Consider the following 15,927-nt stretch of genomic DNA (forward strand, 5'->3'; position numbering starts at 1 on the left):
GCCCAAAAGTGGAGAGAGCTTGAGTAGGAAGCTGTTTTAGGTCAGCTGCACAGCTTGTCCGTTGGCGTGCGTGCGTGCGTGCGTGCGTGCGTGCGTGCGTGCGTGCGTGCGTGCGTGCGTGCGTGCGTGCGTGTCATTCTGGGTGTGTTTGCGTGCACGAGAGGCGTGCATACGCATTCCGATCTGTGTGTGCGTCTTTCTGCATGAGAATGCATGCAATGTCACCACACAGATGCTTTACCCCCTGGGTGGTGGAGCTCACAGAATATATAGAGCAGCACTTCAAAGACTCGCCCTTCATTTCCAAACCAGTAACTTTTTTTTCCTTAGTAATGTCGTACTAATTAAAACTAGTCCACCAGAGGAAACTCCCAGGACTCACCACTGCAAACCAAATCCAGCCATAAAGTGTCTTCCAGCATCATGCCTGGCTGACCAAAGTCAAAAATTAGATTCAGCGAATGATGATAATATATGGAAGCTGAATAGATAAAACTCACTGGATATAGAAAAGTTTTCCCTGCTTTAGTGGTCCTGAAATGAATACACTTCTAAGAATACATCAGTCTGAGATTTGACCATCAATCTTATGCCTAATAGAATCAGTAGAGGAAAGTAACCAAGTACATTCACTTACTTCACAAACTCTTCCCTTGACTGCCATTTTCATTGAGTAGAATTATTTTTTGCTACTTTATACTTCTATGCCACCACATTTAAGATGAGGTGGTACATTTATCTGGCATATTTAGATTTTACACAGTGGATACTGGAATCAGCTTTTAAAACACTGTTAAAGATCAGACCTCTGGTTTCCAATCTGTTTGACTTTCGATGTCTCAACAAAAACAGTGTGTAATTGGAGTCACATTTCAGCTCTCTGTGAGTTATTAACACCTCCACAAAATGAGTGGGTTTCCCTATGAGCTTTTTACATGGTTTAATTTCAGTAAACATTCAGATGGTGCAGTATCTTCCCAAACATCACGTATTGACTCATGACTCCTGAAAACACATTTGTGTGTGTTGTGATCTTTTAATTTTGTTACTGTTCCATTAATTATCTCATAATTTTTTACATTAATCTGGTGTCCCTGTAAAAAAAGCTATCATTTTTATATTACTAATTGGCACTTGAACTGAATTAAAGGAACTAAATTCTCCATCAAATCTACTAAAAACCCACGGGTGATGATTATGACTTCTAGGAATGGGGCAAATAAAAAGAGGGCTGTTCAACCTCCTGGTTTCCCTTTAATATTTTAAGCATATTACCCCACGGCTTACTCTACACATAAAGTTATTTTAATGATGCAGTGAAACAACGGACTCTTTAACAACTTGTTAGACTATTTTTCCCAACTCTCAGTTTCCCAAATGCTACTATTAATTTGGTGAGTATGTAAACCAGTAGAAATCATGGCCAAGACTGTGAAGATAAGTTTCAACTTGTAATGGAGGGTTTTCCAGATACTTCTTAACCTTATAATTTGTTGCTAGTAAAGTTTATGAAATTAATGGTGTCTTACAATACTTGTGTTGTGTCAAGGTTTGACCTCTTGGCCAACGGCGGTGCCTCTTTGACGCTGAGTTACGAGCGCTCCCCGTTTCCCACATTGTACCGCACAGTGTGGCTGCCCTGGAACGTTTTCCATGTGATGGACACAGTGGTGATGAAGCGAGAAGAGAATGACATCCCAAGCTGTTACCTGACTGGCCTGGTCAGGCCCAACCCTCTCATCCTGGCCACGCCCCTCTCCACTTTGTACAAGACCTCCCCAGAGGACAGTCCAATCATCCCCGAGACCCAGGTCAGACTGTTGTCCAAGTGGTGACTCGGAGGTGTCACGTTACAGGGTTTTTATTGCCAATTCCAAAATTCAGCACATATCTGATTGTGTGCAATAATTTGACCCCTGTTTGAACCCAACTGAACAGGCAGCATTATTATATTATTCTCATTTCACTGTGTTTTTTCTTTCTTATTTTATACAGAGTCTGATTAGCCTTTCAGCCCTGCCTTTAGGCTTTTACTGAATTGAGGCATCCCCCGAAATACTAAGCCATAAATTCTGTCACCGCAGATAAATACATTTTCAAGGCACATTGCATGGAGGTTACACACCTCGGTTTGCAGCCATTTAAGTCAAATCAGAAATGAAAATCCCTCGCTGCAAAATGTCTTTGCAGCCTTTGCTGTTTAACCAGACAGAACAAAAATTATCATGAGTTTCATTTATGCTTGGGTGTGTTTAAGCATAATAAGATTTTCAGGTGGAAACTGCGGATCCTTAAAAAAGACAGAAAGAACTGTCAGTTATTAGTGTTGTGGTATTTAAGTGTTTTTCTCACTAATAATGAAGACTCTATTTGCTGCCTGTGGGGCAAGATCAGTTTGCATAAGCAGCTCTGTGGTGCTGCACAGGAACTTTATATGCTCTAATTAGTCATTCTCAAAGTATAGACACACTCCCGTTGCTCTTTTCAACTGGGTTTTTCATGTGTAAACTTCACACTGTGGTTTTGGCTCTAGTCTGACTGCTAATTAAATTCATAGGTACTTCATGAGCAAGTGGCCATACCAGGCAGCGACCTCAACCTGGTCTACCTGAGCTCCAGGGCAGCTGGCTACAAGCCCATTCTCAAGGTGGTCCTGACCCAAGATCGTCTCCCTTTTGGCCTGATGAAAGTGCACCTGATGGTTGCCGTTATGGGCCGCCAGTTCCAGAAGTCTTTCCCCGCCTTCCCCGACCTCTCCTACACCTTCATCTGGGATAAAACAGACGCCTACAATCAGAAGGTGTTTGGCCTGGCAGAGGCTGTGGGTGAGTTCCCGTGGCGAAGCTGCCCACTGATGATGTTGTGCAAGCACAGGATCACTGTCAGATGCTTTCAGGCACTGAACCCCAGCTGAACTCTTAGAGACTGATTTTGCTTATTTTAAAATTGGAGATTATTTAGCTGGGGACTGCTTTTGTTACCAAGAGCAATAAAGATGTATAGCAGGTGGTGTGAAATCTGTAAATCCCCCAGTAGGGCTTTTTTGAAGGCCGTTGCTTTTTTTTGCTGACTTCTTTGTTTTGCATGTGTGATATTTCAGCAGATGTGCAAGTATTGCCTATAAGGAAATGGCCTGAAAAAAAATCTGCAAGGAGTCAATAGTTGCAAAATGTACTTATTTTTTACATAAAATGAACCATTATACATAACAGATTTTTTTAATGATAATTAATGCATCCTTTTAGGCTTTATACTGCATGCTCATATTGGCTTGTTGTATAGAATTACATGCTGAAACACATTTGCGTCATAATAGTTTGCTGGTAAATTTGTCAAAGTCTCAAATGAACTGAGGGATTTTCTTAAGAGGGATGAGCACTGGAGCTCAATCAACAAGATTCATTTATGGCTTATGGCTGTAAGCTTATCGCAGCGTTTATGATATTTACTTTAATGGGCTCCATCTAAGACTTTATTGTTTAAATTATTCACTCTACTTTACATGCGTTTTTCCGTTGAAGTGTATTTGCATTTACACGACATAAAACAGACAAATGAGAGCGCAGAACATAAAAATCCAAACAGTGCAGGTGAGACACAAAAACCCCACAGGTCTTCTGAAATCACCCCAGCTGGGGAGAATTACATAGAGCTCCTGGTATCAACACACACAGACAACATCCGCAATGTGTGCTGAATGTCTTCCAAGCTACAAGCCTCACTGCTGCTATAAGTGTCAAGTTAAAAGGTTGCAGCCTTGCTCACCATAGGTATCTACTGTCATTATTTCCAGTGTCAGTGGGATATGAATACGAGTCTTGCCTTGATATCGTGCTCTGGGAGAAGAGGACGGCAGTGTTACAAGGCTACGAACTGGATGCCTCCAACATGGGAGGGTGGATGTTAGACAAACACCACATACTGGACATCCAAAACGGTGAGAGAGGTTCAGCTTTACCGCTCGTGTGTGTACGTGTGCCGCTGTGGTACATAGTTAGTTGGCCTCTTTGGGTTACAAGCAGGTGGTCTTTACCCTGAATTACCGCTATAAAAGCTTGAATCAGAATGAAATATGGTTCGTCATCCCATCTGCAGATAATAGAGGAGAGTTTTGAAGGGCCGATCATTCACAGTAATGACTGAATAAATCAGTGAGTAAGTCGCCAGGGTGCGAGGCTCGCTGTGATTCTACACCACTCAGCTATTTTAGGAAGAAGACTGCCTTTTGCTGCCAGTGAAGGCTCACGTTACTGATGAACAGGCATCATGTTAAATTCTTGCATCAGTTCAATAAATGTAATTAATTTCTCCCTCAGTCATCGATCAGATTTGCTGTATTCAGCAAGTTCAATAAATGGACATGAATTTGTCTTTGTCGATCTGGTGCAGAGACAGAAGAAAGTGAGACACACATAATGAAACCATCAAATATAAATACAGCAGAGTCACTGCTGGGTTACAGCACCATGAGGTCACACTTGATAACCTGAGGAATCCAGTCAGCACACTGTTTAAGTGTGTTGCTGCTGTAGAAGCAGCAATATGGCTGCAGTTCTAAGAAGTATGCCTCAGGGCTTCAGGCTGGTGTGCATTGTCAGTTTGCCAGACCGCCATTGTGACATTAAACCCTCTACAGCACACAATCGTCGTTCCAGTTGTGCAACACACTTTGTGCACCTTTCTGAAAATAGTTGAGGTTGGTCCCAAGTCAGATTGGAGTTAGTGATGATGATAGATTTTTTTTTAGTTTTTTTTTAGACAAGCTGTAAATCATTCATGTTTGTTTTGCATTTAAATACATTTTCTGTTTTACTTTATTTTATTCATTTTAAAAAAATAATAATTTCATGAAATCATTACAAAACAAGAAAGAATCACTCAGAAGAAAAAGCTCAGAAAAATACATTTAGAATCCCTTCTGCTTCGCTGACAGCCACCACAGTTTGATAGAGAGCCTGAACAACAAATACACCTCAGAAACTTGTAGAGTTCGCCTGCTTGTTGTTGGATTCTGACAGAAGTCAGAGTCTATGGGACACCCTGGTATGGTTAATGTTTGCTTTTATTGATCTGTTTATTTTCTTCCCAGTTTTATGTTTCGAGATGGGCATGTATCGGGTTCAGGGATGTGAGTTTACAAAGTGAAGGTCAGTTTAAGGGCAGCACATCATGTTTCTATGCATTAATGAACTCCAGGGTGGCACCGGCCCCAAAAGACAACAGCATTAGATAAACAACAAAAACGCAATGACATGAAACAAAACACCAGAACAGAACTCACAGAACACGATGAAATTTCAGAGAATATTTTACACAACAAAAGGCCAAAACAGAAAACCCCAAAATATCAAACAAAGCAACAATAAGAACAAAACAAAAGAGCAACTCACAGAAAACAAGAAAAGGTGTCTTCTCTATTAAGTAAAATATTGGATCTGTTGTCTCATGTTCTCATTAGGTGGGAGGATGGAAGTATCTGGGTTGATAATCTTTATAAAACATCATTTATAACGTAGACCCTGCAGAGTTACATTGTACAGCTACATTAGCTTTTTACATATCATAAACTCAAAGTAATTTTCTGATTCACTCTCATTTTATAGAATTGATTGGTGATTATGTCAATTCGTCCAATGAAGAAAAACATAAATTTAGCTGTTTTCAGGTTTTATTCAGCAGTGGTTTGTTCTTCAAGAGCAATCAACACTTTTATGTGCACCATCATGAGGCTGGCACATGTTGAATGCCAATGTCAGTAGATTGCTATTAATGAATCACTTTAAAATCAAGCACAATGCCTGAAGCTGCGGGATCTGCAAAAAGCTTGATGCCTGCGTAGCACAACCTGTCATTTTCAAATAGTATGTCTTCGTCGCTGTGAAGAGATGGTTGCTAATGAGAGTTGGTTGAGTGTTAGAATCAACAACCCATTGCATGTATGTCCATGGTGTTGATAGTGAATTACCATCGCCAACTGCATTTACTAAATTTGTAAAAGACAACCGAGGCAGCATAAGCTTGACAGTAACAGTTCTGAGGGTTTCTGTGTGGTATCCCCAAAGCCCTCATGTAAAGTTACATTCATAAAGAGGTTCAAATGAGTTGTAGAGCCTCCTTAATAAAGCCCCTGCAAGCCGCTTGACATAAAACTAGAAATCAGCTTCTTTCTTTTTGGACCGATCCATAAAAGTTTTAGAAAACCACTGAGATCATTTTGTTAGGAGATATTCCGGCTACCAGAGAAGCTGTGTGTGCTGAGGAATGTTTGTGCAGCTTGAACTCGGTTCTATCTGCTTCTTGAATAGTCTTTTATAGCATATTGCATGCACACCCACAATGGGCAGAGGCACTGCTATTCATCACACAATTCTCACAGCAATATCATTCATGTATTCTGCATGCGTGACATTTCAGAGAATACACAAACTGACTTTTTTTCCTATCAGATATGGGTGTGAAAAATATGTCAGAGAATATTTTTCACTTTGTTCAAACCTTGATACTACTTTGTCCTGTGTCTTTGTTGAGCATTAAAAAAGAACAGACTTAGGAACTCCAAACCCAATCTGTCAAGCCATTCAGAACCTGAAGTTTGTGAAGTGAGTAAAAGAACACTGAAATACGCCTGTAGCTGTGTTGCTGCTGGTGTCTTCGCGTTTCATCCCACCTGTCTCAAAGTAAAGCACACCCATCTCCAAAACCTTCACCGTGGCAGCATCACAGTTGGGGTTGTTGTGAGATGCATTTGTGATATACAGATAGGTGCGGCATGTGTGATATGCTAATGGATGGTGCATCCTTTATGAGATTGAGATGTACTGTTCCTGAATTTATAAGAAACCCCAAATGGGGTTGCGCATTAAAAATGATCATGCACAGGATTGTTGTCGACACGAAAACAGCGATGACAGAAATAAAACGAGAACCAGATGGTGTAGAGTTTTTCTCATGCAGTAAATGCTGCAGCCTCCCCAAGGCTTGTGTGTTTTTTTCTCTCTCCTCACACTTGTCCTGTTCCAAAAAAAAGGCACAGCCTGGCTAAATTTAAAAGGAACAAAAACAGTTGAGCAAACTGGTGATTTTTCCATTTTATTTTACAGACAGAAGCTTAATCTCTGCCAAAATGCTTTCATGCTGCAGCCCTGTTCGCTTAAGGCATAAACAGAGACTTATATCATATAAGTCCATATATCAGAGACTTTGGCGAGCCAGTTTACACAGAGTTCACAACCCTATCTGCAATTTTTGATAGGAATCATAAAGAATCAGAATCCGATCTGTGATGGTAGTTATTTTCCCTGTCACACAATAATTTTTATTTCAGAAGTTGTGAGTAGACACCTACTTTTATTCCTTTGCATTTTTTCCATCCAAGCTGAATTATTCAGACTTGCATTCAGCCACTTTTTGACATTCGAGATTTATGACGCATGTGGGTTTTTGGGCGAGGAATGCAGTTCGATATCCTCGGTTGGCAAGAAGATGAATTCAAATATCACTGTTTGCCTTCATTGCTGCTCAAGTATTGATTCTTTAATGCTGTAAACCTTGACTAATGTCTTAGCCCGACATGTTAGCAAGCGGTGGTCCTCTGCAGCTGCACAGCAGTTTATCTCCAAACATTTGCTATCGCTCTTTGTTGGGATTCCTGCTTCATTTTGGCACCGCTTGAAACATCTGAGGACTTTTTCTCTCATCGTTTGCGGTATAAGACCCAAGCAAAAGCCCTCTCCCTCGCTCTGCCTCCACTCCAGAGCCTGTCAAAGCAGATAAGGCAAATTGCTGGTGTCTGTGCTGTAGTCATGTCCTCCTGCCCCTCGTTTCTCCGTTACAAGTGGATATGCCTTTCCTCAATCTGCAGCTTGTCTCTATCTCGGGTAACATAGCTGATACTTACTGGACATAGCCAGGGTTCAGCAAGGTGGTATCTCTTAGTACAAGTACTGTACAGCTCGCACACAAGCTGCATTTTAAGCACTGAGAAGTCTCCTGCCTGTTTTTAGCCTCAATCAGGATCAGTAGAACCCTGGGTGGTATCTTGAAGAAAGACACAGTGCAAAGGAGAACAAAGAAGGACAGGGTGCAATTAAGACACACTCCCACTCGTCCCCTACCAATCTCTGTACTCGCCATGTGTCACCAAGGTGACATTGCTCAGGGCGCTCCAGTTTTTTTTATCACATACAGAGGCTCGGCCTTGCATTTCCACCATTAATCATCTCTGAAGCTGTGATGTCGACATGAAAGATTTTTTTTTATTTCCTACTCCATGATTCAAATTAGCCTTTTATCAAACAAATTATTACCTTCTGTAATGTCTCTGAGGAAGGAATCAATTCAGTTTGGGGTAGCACAGCGAGGAATTATCATTCATATTTACAGGCAGCAGCCAGAGTTTGTGAAGATGACATTTTGCTCCTTGCTCAAATATTCATGTAATGACTTCTTCTAGTTTTCCATTTTCAACCTTATTTTCTATACCAGAAAATGGCCTTCGGGGCTCCACATTGCCTTATTCGCTATTATTATTTATAGAACTTTATATTTTGGATTGTTTTCAATGGTTTTCTGTTATTATTTGAGAAGTTTTGTATTACTATGTGTCTAACTGCCTGAGTATTCATTAATGTGATGAATGCAGTTACATGAGCGAAGGTTTTATGTTGGTTTGATAGAAAAGAGACAACAGATTCTCTGTCTTTAGCACTATGCTCATCAAGTAGCGATTTCTGTCTTTCAACGTCTTCTGTCCACATTTGAATCCAATCTCCACACATTAATTTGATAATGAATGAGCAGACGCTTCCCTAACGACGGATCCATTCTGCTGCCATGCTTGGATTTAGACCTCTCCTCTGCAAAATCTGCCAGGGGAGTTTCAGTCTGTGCAGACAAACAGAAATGTGTGAAACTGCTTTCCTGTAGGTGGCTTACTTTGAGGAAATATCACAGTTTTGAGTTTCCATCCAGACTCAAAGAACTTTGAGTGCAAAATATTTATGAATACATGTTTGTGGACTCCAAAGCCATTTTTGTGGAGACGCTGTCGGAGTCCCTCTCTGCAGCCTGGAGGGCTGGATAGTCAGAAACTAAATTCCCATCAGTTGAGCTCTCCAGCTGAGACATCACTAGCTTGATTCTTGCAACAATCATCAGCAGTAATGTGTCATGGCCAAGTGTCCTTGAGGGAAGAAAGCTGAACCTTAATCTGCTCACTCACTTTAAGCTGGTGGAAGACATTGTGTGTGTGAGGAAAATCAAGAGTGAAAGAGTAGAGTGTCAATAGTAAGTGCAGGAGTGATGGTGGGGGGTAGGGAATGATTGATAAGTGTATTTAATCTATTCAGTTACACTGTCTAATAGCCTATGGTAAGACTTGTGTGTACAGTAAACTGTGATGGAAGTGTAAATGGAGAGCACCAGAGCAGCTTGCCAAAATGACTTCAGCATTCTGTTTATTTTTTTTTAAGTTGAATGTCAGCCAACTGCTAGGTGGCTGTAGTGCTGCAGCTGATCCTTGTCCTGCCCACTGCATCCTTAATATCAGAAACCATCGTGCCTTTCCAGGAAAGGAGTTTGAAGTTATTACATAAAGACATCACAATTTTAAGAAAGTGGTTCAGCTTATTTTGTCTTTTCTTTTTGTTTTGTTGTTGGGTTTTTTTCTGGGTTGGGTGTCAACCTTTCAGTTCACTGAGGGTTTTCATCACGTTGTGTGTTTCTTTCAGTGAGCCAAGGAATGTATCACAGTTCAATTAAAGTCCCAAGGTCGCACATTTCCAGGCGTCACACATAAAGCCTCGCCCTGGACCTATTTGTCTTTGTTAGAGGCTCATGTATAATGCTGTCGAATACAAAAGACGGATTGGTCAGATCGTCCCGTCAAGAGTGTCGCCAGACTGTGCCTCCATTTAAGTTTGCCCTTCAATCAGTTAAATCAATGAAAGGAACTAATCAGAGAGGGGAGAAGCCACACGTCTGCATGCTTGATTTCACATGCACCCAGGGCTGTGATGGCTTACGGCTCAGTGCTGTGGGAGAACAGCATTATGTGGCCATTCAGTGGTGTCATAGATCCTCTAATTAGGACAGAGGCAGAGTGAATTCACACAAGTTGCTGGATGTGAATAATTAAGTGCTCCCAGCATGCACTTCTTTCCTTTGATGTGTGTTTTTCCCCCCTTTGAAGAGAGTCCCACTATATCCTTACCCCTCCCCTAAAAAGCCAGTTATATCTGCTCCTTGTTAAAATATTAATCTGTTGTGACTCACCACATTCTGTTAGTCCTCTGTGAAACGTATGGACCATTATTAGGGGACGTGCACAGCTCTGTATTTATGTGTACTGCCTCTCTGTGACTTGGGGAAAACATGCTCCTTGTCAAGTTAAAAGAGCATAATTTTACATAAAATGTACGTTGTATTTATGGAAGGTTTGCAGGAATCCAGTGGGACGGTGCTGTAGCTCTGCTGTGTTGGGATATATCAGTTAAATTGATGGTCACTGGGTTGCTTGTGTGCTGACTCCACTCCCGATTTAAAACAGATCATTATCCGAGCATTATTTAAGATAGCATAAACAGAACCGATCTGAAGTGAATTTCCCACTTTTTCACCGATGGGCTGACAGACGAAGGGTTCACAGTTCTAAATGAAGAAAATATTCTCAATACTCTCTTGCCTCCCTGACAAATTCTGATGTTTTTAGCTGAAGACATCAGGTGATTAGTGAATCAAAGATACAGAAAAAAGGCAAAATACTCTAAACGATCATTTTCATAAAATCTATGCCTTATTCTATTTATAGCTAAATGCAAATATGCTCATTCATTTTCTATATTTTCTTTATTCTGTATGAGGTTCGCAGGTGGCTGGCATTAGGTGAGTGGTGGGGTTACACCCAGGACAGATGGCCAGTCCATCTCAATGCTAATACAGAGAGACGGACAGCCACTCACTAAAGATAACACCTATTTCTTTGGATTTTGGGAGAAAACTGGTACGCCCAGGGAAAAGCCACGCAGGTAGAAGGGGAACATGCAGACTCCATGTTAAAAGGGCCACAAGCTTTGAATCAAGTGCCTTCCTCCTGTGAGGCAACAGTGCAAACCACTAACCTGCCAGCCAATAGATTTTCATAGGTCATATGTTGCTGTAATATTTTAATCAGTCTATGTCCATGGACACTCTTTCCTGAGATACTCTGCTTAAATAAAGTCTTAACAAGCCCAGTTACCTGCTCAGTCATGTTTCCACACCTCCAAAAACAAATACTGCCGTTTTGTTCCTCAGGCATTCTCTACAAAGGTAATGGGGAGAACCAGTTCATCTCTCTCCAGCCACCTGTGATTTCCACTGTGATGGGGAACGGGCGGCGCAGGAGCATCTCGTGCCCCAGCTGTAACGGGCAGGCTCAAGGCAACAAGCTGCTGGCACCGGTGGCTCTGGCATGGGGTATCGATGGAAGTCTCTACGTTGGAGATTTCAACTTCATTCGCCGCATTTATCCATCTGGAAATGTGACAAGTATCATGGAGCTCAGGTAGGAGCAAAGCCTTAATGGGATTATTTTAAGTGAAATGTTACACCTAACTTGGCAATTAAAGAACAAAAAAAGTGACATTTCACAGTTTGTTTTCAGCCCCCACCCCTCAAAATTAAATCAACTTCAGAAATTAAGTTTCAATATTTGGAGTTATTTATAGACATTTTTGTAATGTTGTAATGTCAAAAATGTTGCAGATTGAATAAGGATTACAAGACAATAAAAGCAAGGGGAAAAAAAAGACACTCTGGCTGACCCCAAGAAATGAAAACAGAGGAAAGTTCCCGCTTCTCATTTCTATATTGAGTCACGGAAGAAGAGGGGAAACTAAAATGGCATGGTGTTCAGACTTTAATTTGCACACATCTTCCCCCTCCCCATAGAAATATGAAATCTTCTCCCTATCCATCTCCATAATTAGGAAAGACATCCTGTCTTCAGCGTGTAATTGGGATGATTTACACCCTCATGCCAAGTTGGCTTCTCTCTGCAATGACTCTGATTCGGCCAGTTGGCTTATTTCAAAGTGGCAGATGTTGATTAAATGTACATTGGGCCATCATCCTCCATGAGACACATACATGACAAACACATGCAACTGCTTTAAAAGGATGGGGGTCACCACACTGTTGGCAGGTAGTTAAACATCAAGTGGTGTTTTTTGTAAGTTAATGAGTTAGGATTGCAAGGGTGGTAGTTCAGGGGAAATCTACATTGGTAGAGAAAACATTCTCACCCACCCCAGAAACCTGTTAGTGCACCTGCACGGGCATCTGCCACTGCAGTTCTCATTCTGGAAAGTGTGTAGCAGCGCATATGAGAAGCAGGGTGCTGCTGTAAAATAGCATGCATGCTCGGCAACCTTTCACTAGATAAATAATAGTTTAAGAAATGGTTTATGACTCGAAGCAACTCTTTTACTGTGTTTACAAGGAGACGAGCATGAAGCACCACACTGAGAACTTATGTTAGCTTTATTGAATTTAGTCTGAAATTAAAAGGTGAACTTATCTTTGCAGTTGATGGGCAATTTGCAACACAGATTTAAACTAGCATGATCAAAATGAGATAGTTTTCTGCATAAAATATAGTGTCATCAGTTGCAGAGCTCTTTATATCTGGCATCCCAGCTTGCACGAATGGAATCCCCTGATGCTCTTTTGGCTGCTGCAAGCGTTAGGTCTGTGTTGTATATTCTAGCCTCAGTGGTCACTGTAGTAAGTGGCAGAATCAATATTTCAATATGAGTGGTCAAATTGAGAATAGCAGTGGTAATACAGGAAGGCGCTTGAAGAACACAGGAGGACATGTTTTCCTCTCTGTGGGTTGTAACGCTGCTGTAATCCCACCTCTACGCTGTCTGCCAAACAAACTGTCATTGCATGTGACCTTCTGGGCTAGCGGGGTTGTTTCTTCAAGGGGGCGGCTTTGACTTTCAGAGTATGCATCCAAGAGACTCTGTGAAGAAAAGGCTTTTAGTTTGATTTTGATTTTTTTATCATTTTGTTTTGCTGACTCTGTGATTTCAGTGAGAGGAAACACAAATAATACAGGGTGTTTAGCAACACAACTACTTGAGAATGTATGTAATTCAAGTGCCAAAAGAAATGGAGAAAAAGAAAGCCTTTACAAATGCAAACTTAAAGTATCCCTTCAAGATGTTTCACTTTCTTTGTTCTCTTTCTTCTTTTCCTGCTACGTCTGCATCCTGTCATAGAAATAAAGACTTTAGACACAGGTAGGTATATTATCTTAGTCCATTCTTTATTATGTCCTCTCTGCATATCATTGTCTTTGTAAATATGTGTCTTCTCCCTTTTACAGTCACTTCTGCAGCAATAATCATTGTGTGTAATTATATCAAATCAATGATAGCTTGATTACATCTAAACAAGAGGAAAGGGCAAAGGCATTTACAATTAGTGCATCTGGATTATTGTCAAAGTATAAAACATGCAATGGGATCCTTCACATATCTGAAAAATTATGCAGAAATACAAAGAAACGCCTACATGGGATACACTCCAACAGTCAACAGTATCATTGTGAAGCTTACAATTACATATCCAGTGATGGTGTTTGGCAGATGTTCTCATCCAGAGGGGTTCACACAACTGTTTTGTATTCATGATTACAGCAGCAGCATTGTATTAAATGAAGATGCATATTGGTGGCAATTAGCTTTTCCTAGTGATTAACATGACAAGTGCCAGAGGTGCTCCAGATAGTAAACTGCGGAAACTTTATGATGCTGGCTGTGGAGGCAATGTCTCTGGTGTGATGTCCAGATGATAGGACCATAGATTAGTGACTTTTGTTTCTAATTTGCCTGATTTATGTGGTGGATTCCGATTCCCAGGTCATTACAAACATGTTGGTAGAAAGAAAAAAAGGATGTGTGCCATAACATTTACAAATTAGACAAAAACTGTTTAAAAAAGACTCAAGACTCATTTATGACTCCTGAAGGCTAGCGGTAAGGTGTTCAACTTAATATGGGCATCAAAATTAAGCCGGTGAAGAGAGTATGGAGTGAGAGTGACGCATAGCAGCTTGTTGTCTCGAAAGCTGCTGAATTCTGTATCAGTCCAACCTGATCTCATGATTGAATGTGATATAGCTACGGTGATCTGCTGCCTCACAGATGCAAGTTGAGTTTTGATGTGTCAGCACATCAATGTCATACGTCTCCATACATATTGACCATGAACATTTGAAAGGGGGAAGGAAGGGGTTGCAGAAGATTTTGATGCACTGGCCCTCATGCAAGAGATCACTAGAATAAGACCTGTCCTATGCAGTGTTTTTCTGTCATTGTGTCATTTTTACTTCTCTACCACTCATGATTCCTTAGATTTTTGCTGCTCTCTCACCTGCAAATGGTTAGGATCTACAAATGTATGGTTACAGTAAGTCTACTAGTTACAAACTATCAAGTCTGGCAGTTACATCCTACTTGCTTATGATTTACACGTCTTTCTGCTTATCCGTGGCAACTCCCTGCCACAATGCCACATGCACTTTGCCCGACACATAGCCTACGTTGCCCAAAAACTTATCGTATGCACATCTTCAGGTGATCCATAGTTGATCTGTCAGAGGTGTCTGAATCTCTGCAAGGCAATGCCTGCACCCAAGACTGTGTGATTGTCTGACCTGGAGTTGACTGGCACATCCATTTGCACCTGTGACAGGTGTGGTTTAGCTGTGAAGATGTTTTAAAAGAGTCAGGTGGCAGTTGTTTAAATTTATTTGAGACTCACAAAGAGCTGTCGGATGGTAATATAAAGACCAAATTAAAATCCCTTCACAACATACTGTTTTAACACGAGAAGCTTCCCAAAACTAATATTTATTGCATGACTGTTTCATTGGACAATAAAATACCAGACCAGGTGTCTCGTTTATTATGTCCACCCCCTGCAGGTTGACTGTAAAGGAAGGGGCTGCTAATGTTTGACTTGCTGAATAGTTTATAGGAACTTGATAGCAGACCACCTATTTTGAACATTTACTTTGACTCATAATGGCTGTCAGGTTTTTATGACTCCATCTTTATCATTTTACATAGATCTTTCATTGCCACATTTATTTTGCCATCACAACCACTCCAGAGCCAACCACTATTGAGTGAGATACCATTAAGCTCGAGTACAACCAGGGACTGTGTTTACGACTGCACTGTAAAACGAGCTTGTTTTTCATTTTAACTGCTTCTGTTTTGAGCTCTTTAATTATATTCAAGCACCTGTTATACATCGATTCTGCCTTAATTAAATTGTTTTTAAATATCTCAAGTTTGTTGAAATCCAATGTCAAACACAATTATAAATTAGTTGGCACACTTTATGACTGTAAGCAGAGGCGATAACAGACATGAGTTGTAATATCTTAAGAGTCTTAATCCTTGCTATATTTGTACTGTAATCTTTTTTTTGACAGTTAAATTATGTAAAAAGGCGAACCAGATGCCATTAATTGTCACACTTAGTTAACAGAAGCCAGTCATTTCTGTCATTTCCAGAGGCTTCACCTCACGGGAGACTGATAATAAATGAAATGATCTGGCACACAAGTTGTCATTTTGGCTTTGCAAACTGGAACCCCGCTGTGGTGGTATCCTGTTAAATTTAGTTTAACTTCCATCTTTTCAAGCTTCTGTTTCCACTTTTTCCATCCTAGAAGTGCTCTAACATTTTTTCCTGCGATGGAAATTCTTCCCACTGTTTATACCCAACACAAATGTAGGAATAATTATTTCCCCTTCAGTTCATTATCTATGCACATGACAATGTTGTTCTTAATAGGAAGTTGATAATAGGGTTTGCTTTTTAAGCAGCAGTTGCACAACAACAAAGTTTCTCTTAATTAGCAATTCATGA

The 15,927-nt window shown here is 40.7% G+C and overlaps 1 protein-coding gene across 5 annotated transcripts in view; it reads left to right on the forward strand.

The window, feature by feature from the left end:
* Positions 1 to 15,927, forward strand: part of LOC140317744 (teneurin-3) — a 140,187-nt gene that overhangs the window by 105,136 nt on the left and 19,124 nt on the right. For 3 of the 5 annotated variants that reach the window (XM_072395247.1, XM_072395249.1, XM_072395251.1), the window contains 5 exons: positions 1,550 to 1,811; positions 2,558 to 2,825; positions 3,794 to 3,937; positions 11,293 to 11,542; positions 13,263 to 13,283. In XM_072395247.1, coding sequence (XP_072251348.1) covers positions 1,550 to 1,811; positions 2,558 to 2,825; positions 3,794 to 3,937; positions 11,293 to 11,542; positions 13,263 to 13,283 — 945 coding nt within the window. The remainder of the gene's footprint in view (positions 1 to 1,549; positions 1,812 to 2,557; positions 2,826 to 3,793; positions 3,938 to 11,292; positions 11,543 to 13,262; positions 13,284 to 15,927) is intronic. The other 2 variants (XM_072395248.1, XM_072395250.1) reach the window with 1 other exon arrangement.

The sequence above is a fragment of the Leuresthes tenuis genome, unplaced genomic scaffold, assembly GCF_036924035.1.
Source record: "Leuresthes tenuis unplaced genomic scaffold, fLeuTen1.0.hap1 SCAF_11, whole genome shotgun sequence".
In the NCBI taxonomy this organism is placed as follows: Eukaryota; Metazoa; Chordata; class Actinopteri; order Atheriniformes; family Atherinopsidae; genus Leuresthes; species Leuresthes tenuis.